The following is a 25200-nucleotide window of genomic DNA, read 5'->3' on the forward strand; positions in this document are numbered from 1 at the left end:
ATTTAATAAGGTGAAAGTGAAGAATGAAGGAAGTAGCATTTGTAAGCTGTTTCTGAAAGTACCTTATTTAAATTGAAACATACAACACACATCTTTACTTAAAAGTTTTGAAGAATGCCATTATCATTGGGTTATATCACAGAGTCTGAATCTCAACAGTAAGAACAATATTGGAAATGTAATTCACTAACTCCTTCCAGCCCAATTTTCTGTAACGCATTGCTGTATTAACATACTAATAATATTTAAAGATAACTACAAGTTATATATTAAGGACTACTGTAAAAAAAAGTTGTGAAAAATCATACAACTTTAAGTGGAAATTTTTGGATACATATGGGAAAAAAATAGAGTTAAAATATTTATTTATTTTTTTAAAAAATTCAGCTGTTGATTTTTAAACATTTTTAGGTGTCTAAAAGGAATGGTATTGCTGATGCCAAACAGTATAATACAGCCCAGGGGTCTCCAATAGTAATAAGGACATGGGACACCTTTCAGATTCCAGATGGAACATTACAACTGACATCTTGGTTGACGACTGTGAAAAAGATCCTTGGATTATTTTATTTTATTTTCGTGGGGGACCACAATCACAGATCTACAGGATACACCAGGCAAGTAATAACGAGTTTTAATTGCTTAGGTGGCCTTCCTATTATAAAAGGAGGGAGACTGTTTACAATACAGATCTCAAACCATCTTCCCAAAGCTTTCACTGTATTCTAGTAATTATATTTAAAACTGCAGCCTGCAGGGCTTAAAAATGTAAATGTATAAACCAACAAACAGTTGGATATTTGAGAAATAAATAGTGATTTATCTTTGTGAAATCTGCAGTACCATTTGTCAAGGTATTACTATAACTATGATGCTACGTGATTCACATATTACAACTCAGCAGGACAGCCAAATCCCAAAGTTTATAATTTTTGCTATAAGAACAGTGATGAGCCCTCTTTGCTTTGAAAGTTGGTACTTTAGACATTTGTATCTTCACTGTTTTCCCCTCAAAATTATTTCTTCACAAAAACAATGATAGCTGATCTACTTTAATTGACAAATCCATAGTTAAGGGCCAGAGATCGATAAATCACACTCTACTTACTGAATTACTGTATTGAGTTAACAATGTATGTGTAGGGTTGGTGCATTGGATGGAACCAATAATACTTGGTTCAACTACAAGTATTCCTTCAAATGAGGATTTTGGAAAGCTTTTAAAAAGCCTTCTGACAAGACTTGAATACAAGTAATTATCTGCTTATGACCATAATCATGACTGGAATCTCAATCATTAAGCAAAGTGATTGATAAGTGAGATGCCCATGTGACTGCTTCATTCAACAAATACAGTCCTGATGTCCTATCCCAGGAAATCAGACACACAGATAAGTCTCTTATGTTTTCTAAAAGATTTTCAAACAGAACTCTTAACAGCAAAAGGGTTGAAGGAGTTGAGGAACACAATGAGGAGGTGAACAGAGAGTTTTTGCCAATGGATTTGTGAAGCACGCTGCTCCCCTTATTATAGGGGCAGCATGACCCACATTTAGTCCTTTGAGTGGGCAGAATTCTTTCTGGAGGATAGTCCTGCTGAGAGCCTTTGTTCAGTGACTGAGATTCCTTCCTGGTAGGCAGCCTTTCGTTCTCAAACAGCTGCCTGGCAAGTGAGGGCAGAATGACAGCTCCAGGGAAAGCTGAGGTTCCCTCCCAGCAAAGAGCTGCTTGCTGGGAAGAAATCTCAGCTCTGCAGCAGGGAGCAGCAGATTGCAACCTTCTGTGCTGGCTTCCCTATTGACTTTCTGGGGACGCAGAGAGAGACGACGGCAAATGGTGATCACATGATCGCAGGGTGCACAGCAGCCGGTTGCAAACATGAACAGGTTGCCAATCACCCGGAGGTGATCATTTTGCCACACAAGGGTAGCACTATGTTTTACAAAGACCGGAGGTACTTTATGGGTTGTATTCCAAGAACCTCGTCATTTCAAACAGTCATTAAACAATCATTTGCAAGTCAAAGGATTACACAAAAATAGGAGTTTGAATAGTATATATGCATATCTGAAGAAATACTGGCCTTCCATATGCCGACGTACACGTCTGTTCATAATTCTCTGTTTTTCATTTAAGTAATATACAGTATAATTTAATGAAATGATACTTTAATTCAAAATGTCAAGTTGAAATGTCAGTTAAGTTTAATATTGCCTAGGTTTGAATGTTACTTTTGATTCTTGCAAATATTTTATTGTTTGGGAGAGTTAATAAAGTGAACACTTCTGGATTAAAGGCTAAATCTTTTTAAACAGCCATTTGAAACTGATCTTTTCATGTGTTATTGAAATGAGCTAATAATGGTACTAATAATGGTACCCATGTTCTTCCCTTTCCTCTTCCTTTCCCTTCTCTTTTTCCAGGCTCCATATTTCCTTTAGATTTTTAAAATAACCCTTTCTAATGAGGATGACTGATACGATTAGAGTAAAGGAGGAAGGTGATACAATGAAATGTTCAGAAGCTGAAATAAAAGACAATACTGCAGTGGAACACTTCGTAAGATCAGAAAGTCAAGAGCAAATTCAAGCAGAAAAAGTTGAAAAATGTACCGATAATAAAAATGATGTACAGGTAAGAGAAATGTCTCCCATCCTATTTTTTCATCCTGGTGTGAAGTATAGTGAATGAAAGCAGGGAAAACAGTGTAGGCCAGTGTGAACAAAAGGCAGAATAAAAATCTTTACAAATAAATAACAGAATAAATCATGGTGTCTCTTAATTACACTTGAGTCAGTTTTGTCGGTGTTCTTAAAATGCACAAACTGATTCTCTATTATTTGCACATTTGCTTTAATGTTTCCTTTTCTTACTATTGTGCTTTTTAAATTTTTTAAGTAGGTCTGAAAATATGGGTGTACATTTTTCAGAAGGGAAAGAAGGGTGTATTGGTAGCACTATATATTTTGTAATGGTGAGTAGTCATATTAATATAATATCAGAGGTCCAAAACATGCTGAATTGATCAATGTTCACTTCGAATATGAAGGACATGCTTTTTAAAACCAAAAAACCAGGTTGGTTAATTTCAGTTGAATTTAAGCTTTCTACTTCATAATTGCAATTTCTAGCCAAAACAGTTTAATTTCATTGGTTTCATCATTTCTTTAAAAGAATTTTAAGTGAGGAGTAATCTAAAGAAAATTGTTCCTAAAATCATGAATGGCTAGTCTTGAAAATTTGATTGTGGCCTTTTTTACTTTCTACTTTTCTGCATAATACAGTAGTGTTTTATTTTGCAGCTTTCATATTTTTATTTAGTTAAACATCTATTTTTTCCTTAACCTCCTTAAGTTCTCCATTGTGGGTGGAGCTAACCTCCAAGAATGTGATAACATTGTCCCTTCGGCCAATGAGGACTGAATCTGAGAAATTGATATCTTTGTCCTCCTGTCTTGATTCCCTCTCTTTGACTCAGTCCTTGGCATGAATATGACATGTGTAGTATTTTCTCCCATTCTTCAAGGATTATCTCCACCGGTCATCGAGAATATTACCCTGAGTTCTCTCCAGGTGACACACTTGTCATTGCAGTCGCTTGGTCAAGTGTGGGGAGAGGGGGCTTTGGCTCTCTCTGCCATATGGATGTTGAGCAGAAGGCCATTCAAAGGGGCGGGGGTTTACCCTTAGTCTTCCTTGTCCGGCTTATCTTATGGCATTGCGGTCTAGCCCACAGCGTAACTATCTTTACCAGTTCTCTTGATATATCGCTGGAGCTTTAATGCTTGTGTGACCACCGGCCAGGAGAACTTTTGCACTCCTTCCGCTTAACCATGACAGCAGAAGAACTTGCAACAGTGAATTGTGCTAATACGTGACACCACCACCCTTACACCAACACTTATCCAATACTTTACCTTTTGGCTCCCTTCTTGGATGGTTCGCTCCGGACATCACTCCTGGACTTTGCCCTGTTAGCCGGTAGCCATTTTGGCAGCAACAAGGCTGTTTTTCTATAGCAGCAGCCATTTTTGAGATGCATTGGCCATCTTATCTTCCAGGAAGTCAGGAATGGCTATTTTGGGTGCCACAGTGGCCATTTTAAGCCACTTCACCTTGTAACTTGCTCTCCTTCCTGCAGCAAAAAATAAAAATAAATAGAAATCCCTGCAAAATGGCAGAGGCCAGCAAGGATGAGCATAAGGCTCACTCTTGCAAGAGCTCTCACTATGTGCCTATAGTCCTGACCTGATGCCCTGTGTCTTCCAACACTGACGAACACATGAATGCTGTCATCCAGCACCTGCTGGGTATTCAAGCCATTCAGTAGGTGCCTGAGGGGTTCTATTCCATCTTGTTTATGGTCCCCAAGTCCTCAGTGGGTAGAGAGCAATTCTTGATTTGAAGCATCTCAATCGATATATGGTATATGAGGTTTAAAATGCACTTGCTTCAATCAATCTCACCGAAGCCTACCTGTACATCCCAATTCGGCTTTATCATCAGAAATTTCTCTGTTTTTGTTATTCAGGCTCCAATTATGAATACCGGGCCCTTCCATTTGGCCTCTCCTCTGCACCACGGGTTTTCACCAAGGTGCTGGCCGCGTTGGCCACTAACCTAAGATCTATTTCCATACATGTACAATGTTACTTGGACGACATCCTTATTCAGTCGTCATGCAGTCCTCTAATATTTAGAGCAGTGTTTTTCAACCAGTGTGCCGCGAAGCTCAGAGAGAAAGAAAGCAAGAGAGAGAGAAAGCAAGAGAGAGAGAGAAAGAAAGTGAGAGAGAGAAAGAGCGAGCAGAGAAAGAGAACAAGAGAAAGAAAGCAAGTGAGAGAGAAAGAGAACAAGAGAAAGAGAGAGAAAGAGAGAGAGAGAGCAAGAGAGAGAAAGAAAGCAAGAAAGGGAGGGGAGAGAGAGAGAGAAAGACATAGAGGGAGGTAGGGAGGGAGAGAGAAAGACAGCAAAAAAGAGAGGAAGGAAGAGAAAGAAAGAGGGATGGAGAGAGAGAGAAAGAAAAATGAAGGAAGGGAGGGAAAGAGGGAGGGATAAAGAAATAGAGTGAAGGGGAGGAAGAGAGAGAGAGAATTTTTTTGTCTAAACTTTTTTTAGCCCCCCCCCCCCCCCGCTCAATGTGCCCCAGGGTTTCGTAAATGTGAAAAATGTGCCGCGGCTCAAAAAAGGTTGAAAATCACTGATTTAGAGCATTGGTTGCAGATGGGCGGCCCAGCCAGTGTCTCGGCGCTGAGAAAAGTTGCATGCCTCCCAACAAGCGCCAGAAAAAGAGGCAAGTAGAGGGGCGTTTTGCTTCTGCTCTGGAATACTGAAAGAGTCACCATCCGCCACCGTTGCTCTTCTCTTCTCAGGGCAGTCAAAGAGTGAGGGGGAGCAGAAGGCAGAGGGGGCGGAAACCAGCTGACAGGGAGCCACAGTAGGGGGACAAAAGAGGGTACCTGAAATGACTCTTGATTTAAATCATATGGCAAAAAGCACCCAAAGAAGAAAAAAGAACTACATCAGAAAAAAACCACACCCAACTTTAACCTATTTTTGGAAATGGTTCAAGATAGAACATGCATGTGCACATGCGCGTGTGCACACATGCACACAAATATACACAAGAGAAAAAGAGAGAGAAAGAGAGAAAAAGACAAAGAGAGCGATGAGAGACAGAGAGGGTTCCCTGCTGTTTCCTGTTGCAATCAGGCAGAGAGAGAGAGAGAGAGAAATAGAGACAGAGAGATTCAGCTCTGTCTGCTTCCCTCGAGGCAACCTCCTGGCACTGTGCTAAAACAGCCTGAGAGTCAGTCCTTTTGCAACGCAAGGTTTATTTTTGTATCTTTCCCAAAAAATTGTGGCCGAATGTTCTTATAGTTATTCCCTGGGTGTGGGAAGTAGGGGTGGGGGAGAGGAAAAGAGAGAGAATGAGAATGAGGGAATGAGAATCTATTCCTCCTAAAATCCTTGTTTTGTCTTATCTAATCTACTGAGCTTCAGAACAAGAAGAAGCACAAGAAGACAAAAAACCTGACAGGGATTTATAAAATCTGTAACACAACAATCCATGTCTTGCTATTTATTCTCCATTTGGCATTTTATATTACAATAGTTTCTCCAAAACTCCATGATGCTCTCTGTAAAGGATAAAATACAGCTTATTTATTTATATTTTTTATTTTTCGAATTTATAGGCCGCCCTTCTCCTGGCGGACTCAGGGCGGCCTGTAAACGTCTATTGATTTTTAATGACTATGACTGGAGATGATAGTTACTACGTGAGGAATGAGTGACTTTGAGATGAGAGAAAGAGAGGAGGAAGGGAGAGAGAGAAAGAGATGAGAGGGAACGAGGAAGCAAGATAAGGGAAGGAGAGGAAGAATGAGATGGGAGAGAGGGGGGAAAAGAAAGATGGGAGAAAGGGAGGGAGGGAGAGAGAGAAAGATGGGGGAGAGGGAGAAAGAGAAAGATGGGAGAAAGATGGGGGAGAAAGAAACAGATACTTGTTTCCCATAGAAAAGAAAACGCAGAGCTACAAAACCTGAATAGACGTGGTTAGGGTGTGTGTTATATGGCTCAGGAGTGAGTGACATCAAGTTGGCCACGGCGACCCTGGTTTTGTGGCTCCCGGTGGTTTTTTTTTTTTTCTGTGGGAAACTGGTCCAAATGGCTCTTTGAGTTTTTAAGTTTGCAGATTCCTGGTCTAAATGTTTGGACAATGTTAATTGTAGTCAAAGTTTTTGAAACAAGATACAATATTATCTTGTATTGGAGTCCACATATTTTGCTACATTGGACTACTAATCTTGGGAATCATCCATAACACAATATCAACCTTCCTTGATAATGACTTGGGTGCAAAACAAGACTCGTGTATCTGGTATAGCAGGTATCCCCAACCCCAGGCTGCTGCCTACTACTAGACCATGTTCGCAAACGGGCCATGTGAGCAATGGGCCAGAGCACACATGTGCATGCCGCTCTACTCAAATGGCAGGTTGATGCACATGCTCACGCACAGCTCGACTCCCATGAGCCGTGAGCCGATGTGCATGCGCAGCTAAACTTGCAGTTGAGCTATGTATGCATTCGCATGCATGCCAGCTTGCGAGTTGAGCTGTGCATGTGTGTTGACCCGTTGCTTCGTGAAGCCCAGTTCTCTCCTCCGCTCCAGCTGGACCACAAAGCTGCAAAAGTTGAGGACCGCTGTGGTGTAGTCTTCTTTCTGATTTATTACTGAGTTTAAAATTGCTTCCAGTGTTTTTTAAGTGCAGCTGTATTCAAATTTTGTCCCATTCTCTTCCTATAAAATTTAATAAAAGTTCAAAGCTTCTGCTTCAGAGGTTTTGATTATCTCTGCAGCTCAGCATGAGAACAAAATAGAGATGTTTGGTCACCAAGGCAACATAATTTTTGATGCCTTCATCTATCAATAGTCCATAATATCTTTCATAAATCAATTCAACTGTTTTTGTATTTTCCAGAAGTTAAATTTATTGACTTAAACTGTTTTACTGGTGCTTTAGATTTACATTGTTACATAATTAGGTCATTTTTTTAAAAAAAAAGTTTCTTACTATGTGTGCTATGCCTGAGAGAGTTATTAAAAAGAAAATCCTGTCTAAATTTGCGAGATGACTTCTGAATAAATAGAATTATGCTGTATTTCTATCTGACATTAGACACACAAGAAAATAATAAGATTGTACACCTGATATCTTATTATTTAATGACATAAAGTCAAAATTGCCATCTTCTTTGATCACTGTTGATATGTTCCTTCAGAAATTATGAGTTTGAATTCTACATTATTGCATGATCTTTGATATTTCTATATAATTTTTATTTGAAATAATAATAGAGGTAGAGAGGCGGCATACAAATCTAAATAATAATAAATAAATAAAATAAATATTATACGATAACTTGGCATATAAGACAGTTGAACATAGCTTAATTATTTATGAATCATTTAGAGTGGGCTAGAACACAATTTCCACAAGCATTCCTAAATAAACAAACACATAAATGTTCAGAGAAGGCTGCCTATATTTGGGAAGCTTCAGTGTTGGAATCAGGCCATTTGGCACTGCGGAGCATCTGTTATCAATAAATACCATTACGTTATAAATTTGCCTTGTAACGATTATGTTGAAACCACTACCATAAAAGAAACAAATATGCCTTGCCCGAGGTATTTCTAATGTGGAAAGTGGGAGTGCGGTCGCTCGGGTGGTTAGGATTCTGAGATGGAGGTTAGCAAGACCGTGTTGGAGACCTGACTGCTGCTATGGGGCAGGATTAAGCACCCGTCCTTCGCTCCATCTCCTGCTGGGGGCATGAAAGGAGCCCCACAACTGGGTGCCTCCTGGGCAACAATGCTTTCAACCCGAAAGTGCCTGTGACATGAATGCAAGCAAGCAAAGGGAAAAGAGGTTATCTTATTTGGTCCCTTCACCTCTATCACTCTGGCACATGGATATTTATTTTGCCCAATCCTATTTTGAAGTAATGTGATGATAGAACATTCTTGTTAGGGAAAACTGTATTTCAGAGGTAACTTTCACTTGAGATATGAAATAATCTAAAAGAAGCAGCTGTTCTTACTGTACAGTTGATAGAAAATTCCCTATTTGATAGGGAAAAATATTTGCAAAGTGAAAATTTTAATTTGTCCTTCAAAAGGCTATCTCTATATAATTTATACATACTGTAATGTGTTCCCTTTGTTAGTTGCTTTGGGCATAGAGTCAGGAACAATATGTTTAAGATTCTTAGGAATAGAGTTATTTTTCTCTTTAATGATGTCAACGCTGAATGTTTTTTTAACACAACGATAGGCAAAAGGGATCACTTAAGTTTGTGATAACTGATGGGCGCTGCGGCATCAGGCGAGATGCATTTTCATTGATTCCATTTATTTTTTGACAGTGGTTATTGCTTTGAGCCATTATCTTTGGAGCTGCATTATTTGCTGTCTCGATGAGTAAAAACTGTCTTTCTCCCAGGAAACAAGTACACAGAGTAAGAGCAAGATTTAGGATTGATTTAGAAACCTTGATTCTGATTCTTGCAGTAATTGTGAGCTAGAGATGCAGTGTTGTGTTCAAGTGATTGACTGCATCATTCCAGTGAGGCAAACCCATGACTTAAATGGCTACTTTGATGATACTTTGATGAGATCCATTCCTGGTGAGGACTTCTGAAATCCAAATGGATGCTTCTGAGAACTCTGGGCCCTGAAATCTGTGTATCTGAAAGCAGCTAAGACGAAAAAACACTGCAAGGGTGAAACCTAAAAATGGCTTTGTCTAAGTAAGAAGCTGTAGGATTAGTTCTAGAATGGAAACCTCGTTTCAATTAGTTCTATCGAAACCTCATTTCTGTGAGTCAAATGGGCTTCAGCAGAAGTCATTCAGCATGCAGTCTTAACTTTTCTTTCGTTCAAAAAATAATAAATTATAAAAGATAAATGTTCCCCTCGCACATATGTGCTAGGCATTCCTGACTTTGGGGCGGTGCTCATCTCTGTTTCAAAGCCGAAGACGTCTCCAAGGTCATGTGGCATCATGACTAAACACCAAAGGCTCATGGAATGCTGTTACCTTCCCACCAAAGGTGGTCCCTAGTTTTTCTACTTGTATTTTCTAGGTGGTCCCTAGTTTTTCTACTTGCATTTTCACATGCTTTCGAACTGCTAGGTTGACAGAAGCTGCGACAAGAAACGGGAGCTCACTCTGTTACGTGGAGCTAGGGATTCAAACCACTGAACTGCCGAGCATTCTATCGACAATCTTAATATCTTAGCCACTGAGCCAAAATCTACTGAACTCATAACACTGCCTACCACTTCTGGGCACAGAGCTTCTTTCTAAATTCATTAATGAAGGTTTTTTTTAAAAAAAAAATTCTAATCCTTATCAATTATGCCTGGTGTTGCAGCAGAATTTTTCCTTTTGTATCCAAGTTGATGTTTTTGTGTGATATCGGTGCCTGCCTGAATTCCTGAAGGGAGTTTGAGTTTCCTGAGCTAATGAATCTTTCTCTTTTTTTCAGAATTTACTAGATTGATATTGATGATTTTACATGTTTTTTTTAAACTCGCATTGATTTGGAAGTAGCATCGTTTTGTCTTCTGCAGTCTCTGTCTAAAGGCGAAGGATATCAAATAACCATTTTTGTATTTTCAGCTTTTTATCTACCTTAATATCTAAATTGATATGATCTACCCCAGGGAGTAAATGACTTTTTGTAGTTTCTCCAGGCTACCTCAATGACTTCCCTTTGCTTGTTTGAATGCTCAAAACAGTACTGAAAATGGAGCCGGTACTATGAGACTGATGAATTCATCTGCTTGTAATGGGAGCGATTCAGTCAGTAGGAACATGACCATTGTAGCAGATCACTGGCCTGATTTAAACATTCAACTTAAGCCACACTATGACTATGATTTAAAATAGTTGTTTGTAAACTGTGTTTATGTTCTGTAAATTGTGGGATTGCCAGGGATTTATGGTTTACTCAATAAGCCGCATTAAAAAATAACCAATGTTGGGAAAAGCTGCCCATTAAAACAATTGTGAAATACGGAGACCAGGATAGGAAACCAGATGTGCACAACATGGTTAGTGCAGCCGGAATTCAATTGTTTACATTCCCCTGCCTAAAGAGAGACTGGGACTTTTGTTTGCTCCAATAACCATAGATCAAGAATACATTTGGCTTGATTTCCTGTAAAAATGTTCGTGTCTTCTATATAAAAAAAATAGTTTTGTTTTCAGCTAAGTTTTTTGGCATGTGTTTTATATCATAAGCATACTGAAAAGGTCAACTGCTGTTTTCAGACTAAGCCTACTAACAATGCATTAGATCAAATCAATTGTTAAAAAATGTGAGAAATAGAGATGGGGTTGCTTTTTCTTTTCTTCTGCAGTTGTGAGAGATTAACATGAGAAAATTAAAAGGGAGAAATACGTAAAATCGGAAGAAAGATTATTGTGAGAAATGTCACTTATCCTTTTACTTGCCCTATGGCAAAAAGCAAAAAATTATTGGATCAAGACAAGTAAAACAGTCACTGACAGGCTTAAGCTACAGCACAGTAAATGTAGTCCTTGACTTACAACAATTCATTTAATGACTGTCCAAAGTTACAACAGCTTTTGAAAAAAAAATGATTTAAGGCCATTTTTCACACTTATAACCATTGCAGCATACCCCATGGTCATGTGATTTACATTTGGATGCTTGATCACTAGCTCACATTTATGACGGTTGCAATATCCCATGATCATGTGATTCGCCTTTTGTGAACTTCTGACATCACTTAACAACCTTGTTACTAATTTAAGATCTGTAGTGATTCGCTTAACAAATGTGACGAGAAAAGTCATAAAATGGGGCAAAACTCATTTAACAAATTTCTCACTTAGCAACATACATTTTGGGCTCAATTGTGGACGTAAGTTGAGGACTAGCTATAGTTCTCAACTATAGTCCTCAACTACCAAGAAATTCTCCAGGTATGAGTCAGAGTATGGTGAAGAAATATTTATAACGCCATTGAGCCCTTGTGTGCTGTCAATTTGAAGGCACCTGAAGGCCTGTTGTCCACCTCTTGAGCAACTCCCTGCCTGCTTGTTTCCATAGCTGCTGTGATTAGATTAAAACAGGCTTCCTGCTACCTTGCTTCTACTTCCTTAGTTTTTGGAAGAATAAGTCCATCTGAATTGAAAGGAAGAGAAGGATGGTAGAGCAACTAAATGCCTCTGTTTTCAGTTCAGTTTTAAAAACAGAATAAAAATTAATTATTAGAGAATGAAGTTTTGTGAGATCCAAAAAGCACATCCAATATTTATGGGCATTTGTTGCTGACTCCAGTATTAAACCATCAGTGTTCATCCTATATAATGCAGATGTGTATGATGTGGCACAATATAAGTACAGTGATACCTCGTCTTATGAACCCCTCATCATACGAACTTTTTGAGATACGAACCCGGGGTTTAAGATTTTTTTGCCTCTTCTTCCAAACTACTTTCACCTTATGAACCCGCCACTGCTGGGATGCCCCGCCTCCAGACTTCTGTTGCCAGCCGAAGCGCCCGTTTTCGTGCTGGTGGGATTCCCCTGAGGCTCCCCACCATGGGAAACCCCACTTCTGGATTTTGCGATGCTGCAAGGGAATCCCAGCAGGGGAATTCCACCAGTGCAAAAACAGGCGCTTCGGCTGGCAACGAAAGTCTGGAGGTGGGATTTCCCAGCGAGGGAAGCCTCAGCAAAATCACAGCATCGCAAAAGGGGTGAATTTTGCACACATTCATCACTTTTCCATTGATTCCTATGGAAAACATTGTTTCATCTTACAAACTTTTCACCTTACGAGCCTCGTCCTGGAACCAATTAAGTTTGTAAGACAAGGTATCACTGTATAGTTCACCCAAGTATGAAGCTGTTCTTTTTATCTCGCATAATAAGAATCACAAACAATTTTGTAGTGGTTTTAATTAATCTAATGTCTTCAGGTATCCTCGATCTCATTGACTGCATGTTTGTGTGTGTGAGAGTTGTTTTTTTTAAGGCTGTAACCATGTATGCTATGCTTAGGTAAGCATTTGGTATTTTTGTCTCTTTATTGTATACTGTAAAATTGCATGCCCACTCAGGAAAAAATGTTCTGTACTGCTTAGTTCTTCTTTCAGTGATCTTTGTGTGAACTAAAATAGAGGTTAATACCCAGGATTATCCAGCAAGCTCGCTGGCTACTTGGAGTTTTGGTTAGCATTTCTTAACCAGCCTGCTTTAGTATTATCACTAACTCTTATGTGCGAATGGATCAATAAGTGTGGAAGGAGAATTAACAGATATTTATAAATTATCCATCAGAATACATAGCTGGAGAAACTCATGCCTAATTTTTATACTATAGAAATGTGGCTGAAGCAATTTCTCATTCTGGATCTAACACCTCCTTGAATAACTGAGTGGATTTTTATTAAGCATCTGCTAGTAGGAACAGTGCTATTTCACATTGCTTCTGTGGAATTCAAGAGTGTGTATATGAAGTTCCCAAATGATTTTCCTTGCAAGCACTCTGAGTAAGAAGGGCAACAATTATAAAGTGATTACAAATATTATAGTCAGTGCTTCAGTCTCTTCCCTTAAGAGCAGGAAAAATTATAATTGAATGGAGGATGAGAATTTTATGGTTCACAAAACGGTAGTTTTGCTATGACACTTCAGGACATTTTTCACAGTGTGGTAGAACAGTTCTAAATCTCTAATGGTACCTAATGGTGTAGCCTTAGCAATTCATTTAACCTATCCAAAGATGGATTAGTTCAACACCTTGTAAGCATAACAATACTCCCTAAAGATGAAGGCATCATTGAATAGTACAGTGTTCCCTTGATTTTCGCGGGGTCGAACTTCGCGAAAAGTCTATACCACGGTTTTAAAAAAATATTAATTAAAAAATACTTCGCGGGTTTTTTCCTATACCACGGTTTTTCCCACCCGATGATGTCATATGTCATCACCAAACTTTCGTCTGCCTTTAATAAATATTTTTTTTAATAAACTTTAATAAATAAACATGGTGAGTAATAATCTAAATGGTTGCTAAGGGAATGGGAAATTGTAATTTAGGGATTTAAAGTGTTACGGGAAGGCTTGTGATACTGTTAATAGCCAAAAATAGTGTATTTACTTCCGCATCTCTACTTTGCGGAAATTCGACTTTCGCGGGCGGTCTTGGAACGCATCCCCCACGAAAATCGAGGGAACACTGTACATTGAATGAAGATGAGAATAGTGCCTATTTTCCAGAAAGTTGTAAAAGGTAAGCAGCCTTGTCATTTAGAAAATGGACACTTCCAGTGGTGGTTGGCACAGATGAGCAAATGTTTAAAAATTTCAATTTCACATTATTTTAGCAGCCTCCTTACCTGTCAAAGCTGAATAGATAAAAAGGCAGGAGCCTTTTCTCTGTGGCTGGAGTGTGTCCCGTCTCACAAACCATAACGGTTTCTGAAGTCTGCTAATTTTTCAGTGTCCAAGCAAAATTGTTGCCAAGGATTTGGCAATGTGGGAAACACACACACACACAAACACACACACACACCAAGTCCAATCCCAGTAGCGAGGTCTTGCATTTCCTCATGGGACGGATCATCCTGTAACTAACGGTCACCATGAAATTACTTTCGTTCTACTGTGCACACCAAACCCCTTACGCAGCCAGTATATGAAGTTTAATGCAAATTCTTTTCTATTGTGCTCACCATTCAGCGGCCAGCGCAATCTTTTGGACAGACAGGAAAAAGGTCAAAGGTACAGTAGACGTGTGTGCTGTGCTGGCATGCTAAGGTAGTCTTCATGCTTGATGGAAGCCTGGCTGTTTATTGAAAATTAGTTTTGTTCTTTCTTTCGTTGGCAACCAAAGTGTATTTTTCTGTTTTTTGGATTTATGATTTGCCTAACCATTTGCTTTTGCTTGGCCTTTATATTTTGGGTGGCTTGATGTTGCTAGACAGAGAAAATAGTGCTGCTTTTTGCTTCAACCTTCTTTTTTTCATTAATTGTAGTTTGCTTTTTGCTGATATTGTGATGACTTCAAAACTTAATTGGGCGTCAGAGTTTTATTTTTATTTTTCTGCTTTTGGTGGGTTGCTTTTGCCTCCAAATAATAAATTACTCTGTGTTGAAAGTCATTGACATCCTTAAGTGAGCAGTTTTGTTTTGTTGCTGACCGCAAGATAACTAAAGAAAATATCTGTGAACTGTAGTTTTTAATTATAAATACTTTTCTTTAGTCAAGTACAAAATTAAAGCTAGTTCGGAGCCTGGCTGTGTGTGAAGAATCTCCTCCACCTCCCACAGCTGAAATTTCACAGGACATCCAGGTAAAAATAAAACAGTTCTGAGATTTCTAACTTTAATTTTTGTTCTGTAAAAATGTTTGGGATTGGTTTGAAAGGTGGAGGTGGGGAATGCAAGAAGATGTATTATTTGGAGCATGCTAGTGAGTTGGTATGAGTGTCAATAAACTGATGATTGAACTTAAAATTTTTGACTTAACAATTGTAAAATATTTAGCTGAGTACATCATCTGCATTCATGTGCTATCCCATGTGACTACCCCAAGATAATGGAAAAAACATGTCTTCTCATTTGGCTTCCTGATCGTCTTTTATATTCAGTTATATGGTTTAACTTTAAAAGATAATATACTTTGGAATATTTATGTCTGGGATTAGTATCAAAATGTAGCACTACAACTTAAAAAACCCCAATTGCATTATACAGTCCAGTCCAGCAGCTTTAGAATTGAAGCAATGGTATCAATCAGATTGAATTTCACTTATGTAGTGGAACTTCCATCTACACAATAACATTGTGAACCTATACAATATTTCACAAAAAGCAAACTATAGTTTGCATAATAGCTAAAGAAGAGTCGTACATATAAATTTGTTAAGATTGTGGCTGTTATCTAAGCAAATACATTTGTATCATAGACTTTTGTTGTAATTTTATTAAATACAATTTTACATATGTTCATCTTTTCCTTGTACTAAGTTGTATTAAGCCACTGGCTATAAACTGATTATTTTAACACAGGCTTCCAAAACTTTGAAAGTGTTATGTCTTGTGTATATTCTTTTTATTCTGGTAGCTTCACTATCAGAATTAATTTATTTTTTTCTATTCAGTATTAAATTATAATGCTGATAGTGACAGAGTGATATGGAAAACTGGATGTATGCTTTTACAATGTTTATTTATTTTAATATGTTTATGAAGAATATGTAGGATTCATTTAAAAGAACAGTAGTTTTAGTATTTAAGTGGTGGGTCAGATAAATAACAAAGAGATATTAGAAAATTACATGTATTTTAAATGAAGTATAATAGATACAGATTAGAGTCAATTTTGTTAAGGTTTGATTATTTAAGGTATATTAATTTTGACAGTGTAAGATGTTCTCAGAATCCATCTGAACAATAGAACTTTTGAAACCACATTTTATTTGGCAGAATAAAATCCTGGTTTCCAGGATTCATTTTTCATATACCTACTAGAAATTATTTTAAGATTCACTCAGGTATGATTCTGAGTGACATACCATCCAGTCCAGTGCCCTGAATGATCAACAGATACAGCTTTTATTTCCCTTAGCAATAAAATGAAATATAGCTATATTGGAATGCAACTGTGCTTTATTTATTTTAATCAGTATGCTTCAGGTTGATTATGCAGAAAATGTATATTCAAATATTTTTTGAATGTCATTCTTAAGGTTTTTTTTTTTACTTCAGTAAAGGAATAGTGCTTATATAGAATTCCTTTTTTATGTTATTCCGTTATATTATCATTCCACAATCAGGTCTCTTGCAACTGAGATGGATTTCAAGTTCCACAATTGTCAGCAAGGGCCAACCTGGCCAAGAATTCTGGAAGTTAGTCTTCATCATGGGAAGTTTCCATGTTTGATTCAGCCTTGATAATCAGCCTTATAGAATGATTTAATATATAAACAGTTACTCGTGTTTTCATGGATTTCTGTATTGGTTTTCAACTTTTTTTATTTTAGCTATTAGAAGCTGCCAGGATCATTTAGGCAAATTGATCTAGTTCCTTCTAGTGGCAAAGATCTGATTACATTTCCTCTTAAAGATGATGTGGTCCCTCCAGATTTACATCCCTAATCGATGGGACCTGTAATATACTCTGCCTTCCTGTCCTGCTGGACCAGGTAGATGTAATAAAGGAGAGGCTATCTTTCAGATAGCCTGGTGCCAAGCCTTGTAGGTGTTTACAGGTGATAACCAGCATCTTGAATTGTATCTAGAAGCAGATTAGTAACCAGAGTAGCTACTGTTTTTTTCAACACCAAGAAGAAACTTTATATTGGCTGTGCAATTTCTTCTCATTCTGGATTTTAGTCCAGAATGATACTACAACACATAATCATTGCAAAAGCAACTGTGGACAAATATGGAAATGTGGACAAAATGAAATGCTTTGACATCACATGGAAGAAATTGAAAAGGAGGGTTGGTCAAAATTGAGACATTTGTCCATAATTTTTTTACAAAATTTTGGAAAATCACTTAGTACAGGGACCTCCAACCTTGGCGACCTTGTGGACTTCAACTCCCAGAATTCTTCAACTAGTGCTTTCCACAAGTCTTAAAAGTTGCCAAGGTTGGAGATCCTTGACTTAGTATGATGAACTTATGTCAGTTTCTTAATAGTTTGCTAAATTTCAGGAAGTATAATAGTTGAAGAGACTAATGTATAAAGTCTTCTTTCTTGCTGGGCATTTGACTCTGTAAATTTAAAGGAACAAAAAAGGCTACTAAGTAGAAAGTTGTGAGAAAGCAAAACTGTTCACCATCTTTAAGCATACTATTGTTTTCAGTCACCCAACTGACTCCTAGTTAGTTTATAATAATGGTTTATCTCTTATTATTTCTTGTTCACACGTGATAGCCACGTGGGGGAGGGCAAAATGTGGGGGGCCAGTACATTTAAAACATAAACTATGGTTCTTAAGATTTACCTGCCTTTGCTAGGTATCAAAGCAATAAGATAATAAATAATGAGTGATTGTCCCCCATTTTTCATTAGTGATTAATATTTTTCTAGATATTTTTGATATTAATATTTTGTAGAAATAGTTCTACAATAAATGTGTGATGCTTGCATTGAGAATTCCTGGCTTATGGACTGAATTACTTCCATAAACCTGACTGGGAGCTGAATAATTTCTAAAACATACTAATTATTGCTTTCCCAAATGCTAAATGGCTGACTCATGCATCATAACATTTGTAATCTTGTTATGATCAGTCTTAAAATGCTCTTCAGTGTTGGTTTTGGTGTAACTCAATTTTATGTTTGTGTCTTAAGATTCAAAAAACTTTCTCTGGTGGCTTTCAACTTGGATGCATTATCTTTGGTGGTAACACTGAACCCTAATTGAATGACACTGGAAACTGAAGATATTTTATTGTTCTGTTAATATATGCATTAACAAGTTTCATTTGTTACAATTGAGGTTATAATCATTTTTTCTTAAATCTGGTATCAACTGGAACAAAAATCAAAGTTGGCTCTATGATGGTGAAGATCTTTCTGGAAAAGCTCTGGGATAAATAAAACCTTCAAAAATATTATAAGTAAAGGATGTAACCAATTATTGCAAGATAAAAATATGTTTAAACATACAATGAAATACATTTTCAGTCTGATATAGCATTTTGCTTAAACTACTTCTATTTCATTCTCACGTAAAAACAAATAAGTTAAAGAACCAGAACTGCAAGCGAGTCCTTGTTTTTATAGCATGTACTCTACTCCAAATTTAGGGATTATAGGGTCATAGAAAGGGAGATTACCTTAATTATTGTATTTATTTTCTCAATGGCAGAATTATTTTCAGTTCTAGATAGTGTGGATCTTTGCCATTCATGCAACTTCTCCACTTTTTTAAGTTAACTGAAATGTTGTACATGTTTGCATTAAAAGAGAACATATTTTGCAAAAATTCTCTTGTACAAAGTTGCTAACAATATCAAAATCTCAGATAATTGGAAGAAATTATGCAGCAAAAAAATAAATAAAAATAATTGTTAGCGAAGAAAAAAAACCACCACTGCCTTTTCTTACATGTAAGGCTTCAAGTTCAATCCTGCAAAACATATATTCCCATTGAGTTAGATTTTATAAGATTTGAAGACAAACTAGGGTATTTCTTCAGAGCATACAAATCTAACTCAGTGGGACTGTACTTTTTGTGTTAGAGTTAAATTATTAAAGTTGATTTTGTTTTATGAGATACAGCAACCTAAACAACATAACAAAGATATTTCAAAGTAATTTGCATCTTACTACCAAGCCTTGTTTAATGTTGGAATTGGAATATACTCTAGAGTTGGACTATACCCAAGGATACCATCTGGTTCCTAGACATCTTCTTTGCCAGACATAAAGGTTTCTGTGGAATTTAGATTTACTTTTCATGCAAACTGGTTTATGGTTTATAAATGAAGATTAAAAACAAGTTCGGGTTATTAGATATGCTTAGTTCAAATTATAAGGGCCTTTTGTGTTTGTATGCCTTTCAGTCAGTTTTGATGGTCAATACCTGGTCTAATCCCTGCAGTTTTCTTGGCAAGGTTTTTCAGTTGTAATTTGCCATTGCCTCCTTCCAAGGGCAGAGAGGGGGGGGAGAGAGAAAGAGAGAAAAAAAAAAGAGAGAGAGAGAGAGAGAGAGAGAGAGAGAGTGACTGGCCCAAGGTCACCCACCTGGCTTTGTCGCTCATGGTTTCTAGCTTGATGCCTTAACCACTAACTGGCTCTCAATTGACTTATATCATGGTTTATTTCTTGTTCACATTGTTAACTATCATTTAAATAAAATAAAATGAATTTTACCTACGGTAAATCTCCTTTCAGCTAAATGCAAAGAAGTGTGGTAGCTTGTCCATTCAAACATAAGTTGTGGTTCTTAAGGTTCACCTGCCTCCCACTAAGCTGTTGTTTAATATTGCATGGAAACTGGTTTTCTTTGGAAATTTGGCTTGGAGCTAATTTTATAGGAAATATTAGCAATATTGTTTCTTGAATCATTTGCCTTTTCTCAGACATATGAATTTAAGGGAGTTGCATTTTAAGAGGCTCAAAATCAGTTATTTCAGATTGGCCTTTTGGTTTGCAGCCAAATATTAGGGGTTTTGTTGTTGCTATGTCTGTAGACTTATTTAAACCGACACTGTTTTTTTTACAGGATACCTTTCTTAGGGGAAAAAATTGTTAATTTTACTTTTCAACAGGAAAAAAATCAGATCCAGCTAACACAGTTATTTGAAAAGGAAGAGAAACCCTCGAAAGATGAAGCTGAAAAGGAGAAGTCTGATAAATTGCCCAGGAAAATGTTATCAAGAGGTTTGCTATACATTATCCTCTTCTTAAATTACAAGATTTGGACTGTAGGTTTAAAAAAAACCTGCAGGTTGCTAGTATTTACCATAATGCCTCTTCTTTATATATTGGTAAGTTTATTCTCTGAAGAATCTCCCAGAGATGCCTAATTAGTGCTGAAAGTATATAATCCCCTTATCCTCCTGGCAAATAAAGAGTTGGTTTAGCTGAGTTGATAGTAATTAGGCTATCTTAGACCCAGTTTTCTCGGGGAATTGTATGCTCAGAAGTAATTGGAATGTGCTACAATTTAAAAAGGAAGTCATATGAACTCCAAACACTGGCATATCGTGTATATGAGATTTCTAATGTGAGACCCGAGACATCTTTGAAATGTGATCTTTTGGGAGATAGAAATGTCAACAGTAATGAATTTCACACATTGGCTTAAGTGATTCTTTTCTTTCAGTAAGTAGATTAGTGTTCATATGTTTCACTTCAAACTTCCTCCTAGGGTGGAGTGAGCAGCCTGTGACTCAGGGCAACGTGCAGCTCATACTCCATCTTTGCAATCTTGGGAATATTATTGAAAACCATCAGACCTCTTTTCCACTACTCTGAAATGCAAAACACATGAATATTGCAGAATAAACCCAAGGCCAGGTACAGTGTTCCCTCGCTTTTCGCAGGGGTTGCGTTCCGAGACCGCCCGCGAAAGTCGAATTTCCGCAAAGTAGAGATGCGGAAGTAAATACACTATTTTTTGCTATTAACAGTATCACAAGCCTTCCCTTAACACTTTAAACCCCTAAATTGCAATTTTCCATTCCCTTAGTAACCATTCAGATTATTACTCACCATGTTTATTTATTAAAGTTTATTAAAAAAAAAAATTTATTAAAGGCAGACGAAAGTTTGGCGATGACATATGGCGTAATCAGGTGGGAAAAACCATGGTATAGGGGAAAAAACCGCAAAGTATTTTTTAATTAATATTTTTGAAAAACCATGGTATAGACTTTTCGCGAAGTTCGACCCCGCGAAAATCGAGGGAACACTGTATAATGAAAAAAATAGATCCATTTTACTGGCCTGCCCACTTGTTTTACAGTCCTTCACCATCTGAAGGGTTATTGAGGGATATGTGGGATAGCGGGGTAAAATAATACATTTTCTCTTTCCCCTTACTCCCCCCTCACATTTTCTGTTAATAGAGAAGCAATCGACTATTCGTGCCAGTGTGCCATTAAACTTTCAGACTGTCATCCTAGCTGCTATTCTGCAAACAGGAATCTTAAAATATTAATGGCTTGGTATTATTGAAAGAATAAATGCATTCTCTGTAACTGGATTTATTTTTTATTTTAGATTCTAGTCAAGAATATACAGATTCAACTGGTATAGATCTACACGAGTTTTTAGTTAATACATTGAAAAACAATCCCAGGTAAACAAGTGGCCATGATGTTCATGTTGAAAGAAATGTATATATTACAGAATTTCTCAATCATTTTCCTTTGTAAATGTTGCTCTATTGTTGGATAGTTTATTGAAAACATTTGAAGTCATATCTTGTTTCCCCCCAAAATAAGACACCCCCTGATAATAAACTCAACTGGGCTTTTGAGTGCATGGCAATAAAGCCAAGCGCTTATTTTAGAGTTCAAAAAAATATAAGACAGGGTCTTATTATCGGGAAACATGGTATTAGTATGTTTTTTTTCTAACCTCTTGGGTAAAATCAGTTGCCATGACTGCATTCAAAGGCAGCAATTGTGGTTCGCTGCAAACTTGCCCGGAGGCATGTTATTTTTTCCTCCTTTGAAGCAGTGCAGCTACAAATCATTGCCTGCCTGTGGTTTGTTGATATGGTAACATGGTAGGTTGATGACTCATCCAAAGACTGCAGTATACTTCTTGAAAAAATAAGAAGCTAGAGGTGGAATTCAGAACAAACTAAAGCTGCATATTCAGTTTCTTGCTTGTCTAGGGAGAAACCACTATGCTGCATTCAGATAAGATAGCAACCACACAAAATAGGCCACAGTATCTGTGGTCAGATCACTGTATATTTTTGAACTTAAGCAATTCTCCCATATCCTGCCCATTTAAGAGCATGCAATTTATTAGGTAGTGACTCTCAAATTACTGCAGCTTGTTCTTCTCAAAGTAATATTGAGTTCAGGAAGGGACGCTGCCCACAACTTCCCAAGTATCTTGGACTCTTACTCCTTATCTGTCCTTTATCTTTGCCAAGAAGACCAGTGGTGAGAGTTCTGGGTGGCATGAACTTCCTTGTTCTTGGCTAGTGAAATAGACAAGAATCCTTGCTTTCCTTTTGGAAGTATTTTGACTGATTTTATAGCTTAAAAAATCTTGGTATTTTCAGAAAACAGTTAATTTGCCTCCTGTGTTGTTGTTGTTGTTTTTAAAAAAAATACAGCTCTAGTTTGTCATTTGTTTCCATGATTTTGTCACCATGAAGTTTAAAAGGGAATTGTAGGCATTTTGAAGAGTTTATATGATACAGCTACCTATATAAGCCATACAGGTGCAGTGGTTAGAATGCAATATTGCAGACTTCCTTCCTTCCTTCCTTCCTTCCTTCCTTCCTTCCTTCCTTCCTTCCTTCCTTCCTTCCTTCCTTCCTTCCTCCATTTGATTTTTATGCCGCCCTTCTCCCCAGGCTCAGGGCGGCTTGCAACATGTTAGCAATAGCACTTTTTAACGGAGCCACCCTATTGCCCCCACAATCCAGGTAATTCATTGGCCTGCAGTACAGCGCTCTACCTGCTGCGCCACCCTGGCTCTTTGCATTCTACTGCCATGAGTTTGATTCTTACCGGCTTGAGGTTGACTCAGCCTTCCATCCTTCCAAGGTCAGAAAACCCAGATAGTTGGGAGCAATAGGCAGGGGCTGTAAAGCACCATGAAGTGGTATATAAGTCTTAAGTGCTATTGCTAGTACCTGAGAGGAAGGGTACTTTGAATTTAACTCCATGGTGGACACCTTCCTGAAAGGGTAGAGATAAAAAAAAGTTTTAGGCAAAGCTCTGTGGAATGTCCAGCTTTTCTATCTTGTCAACTTAGAGTTGCTGAAAGCAATCCTAGCATTTCTGCCCCATGTAATAAATCGGTGCTTGGGATGTTTGTGCATCTATTTATGCATGCATAGTATGGATATCGTTCAGAACCCATATGCCAAAAAGCCTAGGGCAGTGATGACGAACCTTTTTTTGCTCTGGTACCAAAAGAACGTGCACAGCCACACCCTCACTGAAGCCTTCGGACTCGTGGTAGGCCCATTGGACTCTTTTTCATCTTCCCCAGGCTTCAGGAGGATTTTCGGAAGCCTGGGGAGAGCAAATAATGATCCAACGGGCCTACTGGAAGTTTGGAAATAAACTTCCAGTAGGCCAGTTGGGCTCGTTTTTTGCCATCCACAGCCCTTGGATATTTTTCTGAAGCCCAGGGAGGGCAAAAATGGCCTCGCTCTGTACTCCAGAAGGCCAAAAATCGGCTGGCCAGTGGCACATATGTTCTGGAGTTGACATTGGGCAACGCCCCGCAGGCCCTCAGATATATGCTACCTGTGGCATGCACACCATAGGTTCATCATCACAGGCCTAGGGCCACAACAAACAGACACAAATTAAATTATTTAATAATAATGGCTAATTAAAATTACTTACCTGTAAAATAATTGCACAGCAACCTAACAGGACAGGTATAGACTTCAGCAGATAGTACTGCACAAAAAGCAATTCAAAAGTGTTCTATTCTATTCTAGTCAATTCAATTCGATTCTCATTTGTAAAATTACATTCACATCTGCCTATAACAATTTTTCTGTTTCTCATATACTATTATCCTTACCCATTCAGATATTCATGCTTTGCAATCAGTGCTACTCCAATTATTTGATTGATTGATTTGTATCTCACCTTTATTATTTTTACTAATAACTGAAGATAGGGAAGATATCGAATACACCTTCCTCCTCCTATTTTACACCTTTACTCATTACGTAAAGAAAAAATACCCATCTCTCCCCAAATAATTTTTGCCTATTGCCTTTTTGTATGCCATAAAACGATAAAAAGTTCTTGTGGTCAACATTTACCCTTTTCAGATCTTTCGCATAGATATCTTATTCTACTGCTAGGGTTTAATTAATCTTTAATTAATCTGAACAGAATATAAGTTACATTAATTTTTCCTGCTGGATTTCTCTCTCTCCTGCCTCTCCCTCCCCCCTTCTCCCTCTCTAATATGTAGGATGTAAAAATAAAATGACAATCATGTAACATAGCAACAGTATTCATTGTTAGTCAGTGAAATCTATCTGCATAAGTTTTGTTTAATAAGCATTCTTCTACACAAGATTAAAGTTACAATTGATAGATTTGGGGCTTTATTTTATCCCTATAATATTTTGGTGAATTTATAGCATTTGTATGACTGACCCAAAGTCAGATGGTTTATTTGAACTTACTCAAGACAAAACAACACAGATTATTCCTGCGAGCCACTTAAGCTATATCTGAAATCCAACCATTAAAAGCACCCTTAATATTGTTACTTCGACACTTGGTATAATTATTTTATTATGGAGAATATGCTTGTTGAATATGCTTACAGACTCTGAAAGTATGTCTTACTTGATTCTGTCCCCGCTAACGAATGTTACATTTTGCCTTCCAGGGACAGAATGATGCTGCTGAAATTAGAACAGGAAATCTTAGATTTCATTGGGAATAATGAGTAAGTGTCAGTGAACCAACCGGCAATTATAGAGATGAGCTGAGGCTTATGTCAGCCTAAAACTTACTTGCTTCTTTTCAGAATCCCACGAAAAAAATTCCCCCCCATGACCTCGTACCATAGAATGTTATTGCACAGAGTAGCTGCTTATTTTGGACTGGAGCATAATGTGGACCAGAGTGGAAAATCGGTGATTGTGAATAAAACCAGCAGTACCAGAATGTAAGTTGCTGTTCTTTTTCTTTTTCTTTTGTAATTCATCATTCAAAGAGTTGAACTGAATTCCATCAGTGATGGAAGCTTGAGTTTATTACCAAAGCAGGACAATTACAGTATCTCTGCGTTAAGGAAATTTATTCTTAATTCTGTAAGAATCACAACGATTACAGAGTTTTCTTCTGGATTTCGAGAAGAGGAAAAAAAACCCTCTATCCATTATATATCTAAAAATATATCCTGTTTTCATTGTATAAAAATGTTTCTGAATTATAGTAATTTCCTTC

The 25200-nt window shown here is 37.5% G+C and overlaps 1 protein-coding gene across 8 annotated transcripts in view; it reads left to right on the plus strand.

Annotated features, from left to right (window-relative positions):
- Positions 1-528: 528 nt before the first annotated feature.
- R3HDM1 (R3H domain containing 1) overlaps positions 529-25200 on the plus strand; it is a 64379-nt gene continuing 39707 nt past the window's right edge. For 4 of the 8 annotated variants that reach the window (XM_070731402.1, XM_070731373.1, XM_070731385.1 and 1 more), the window contains exons 1-8: positions 529-617; positions 2424-2634; positions 14293-14334; positions 14817-14906; positions 19846-19957; positions 21302-21380; positions 24638-24697; positions 24779-24919. In XM_070731402.1, coding sequence (XP_070587503.1) covers positions 2464-2634; positions 14293-14334; positions 14817-14906; positions 19846-19957; positions 21302-21380; positions 24638-24697; positions 24779-24919 — 695 coding nt within the window. In that variant the 5' untranslated portion in view covers positions 529-617; positions 2424-2463. The remainder of the gene's footprint in view (positions 618-2423; positions 2635-14292; positions 14335-14816; positions 14907-19845; positions 19958-21301; positions 21381-24637; positions 24698-24778; positions 24920-25200) is intronic. The other 4 variants (XM_070731388.1, XM_070731389.1, XM_070731396.1 and 1 more) reach the window with 2 other exon arrangements.

The sequence above is a fragment of the Erythrolamprus reginae genome, chromosome 1 (genome assembly GCF_031021105.1).
Source record: "Erythrolamprus reginae isolate rEryReg1 chromosome 1, rEryReg1.hap1, whole genome shotgun sequence".
In the NCBI taxonomy this organism is placed as follows: domain Eukaryota; kingdom Metazoa; phylum Chordata; class Lepidosauria; order Squamata; family Dipsadidae; genus Erythrolamprus; species Erythrolamprus reginae.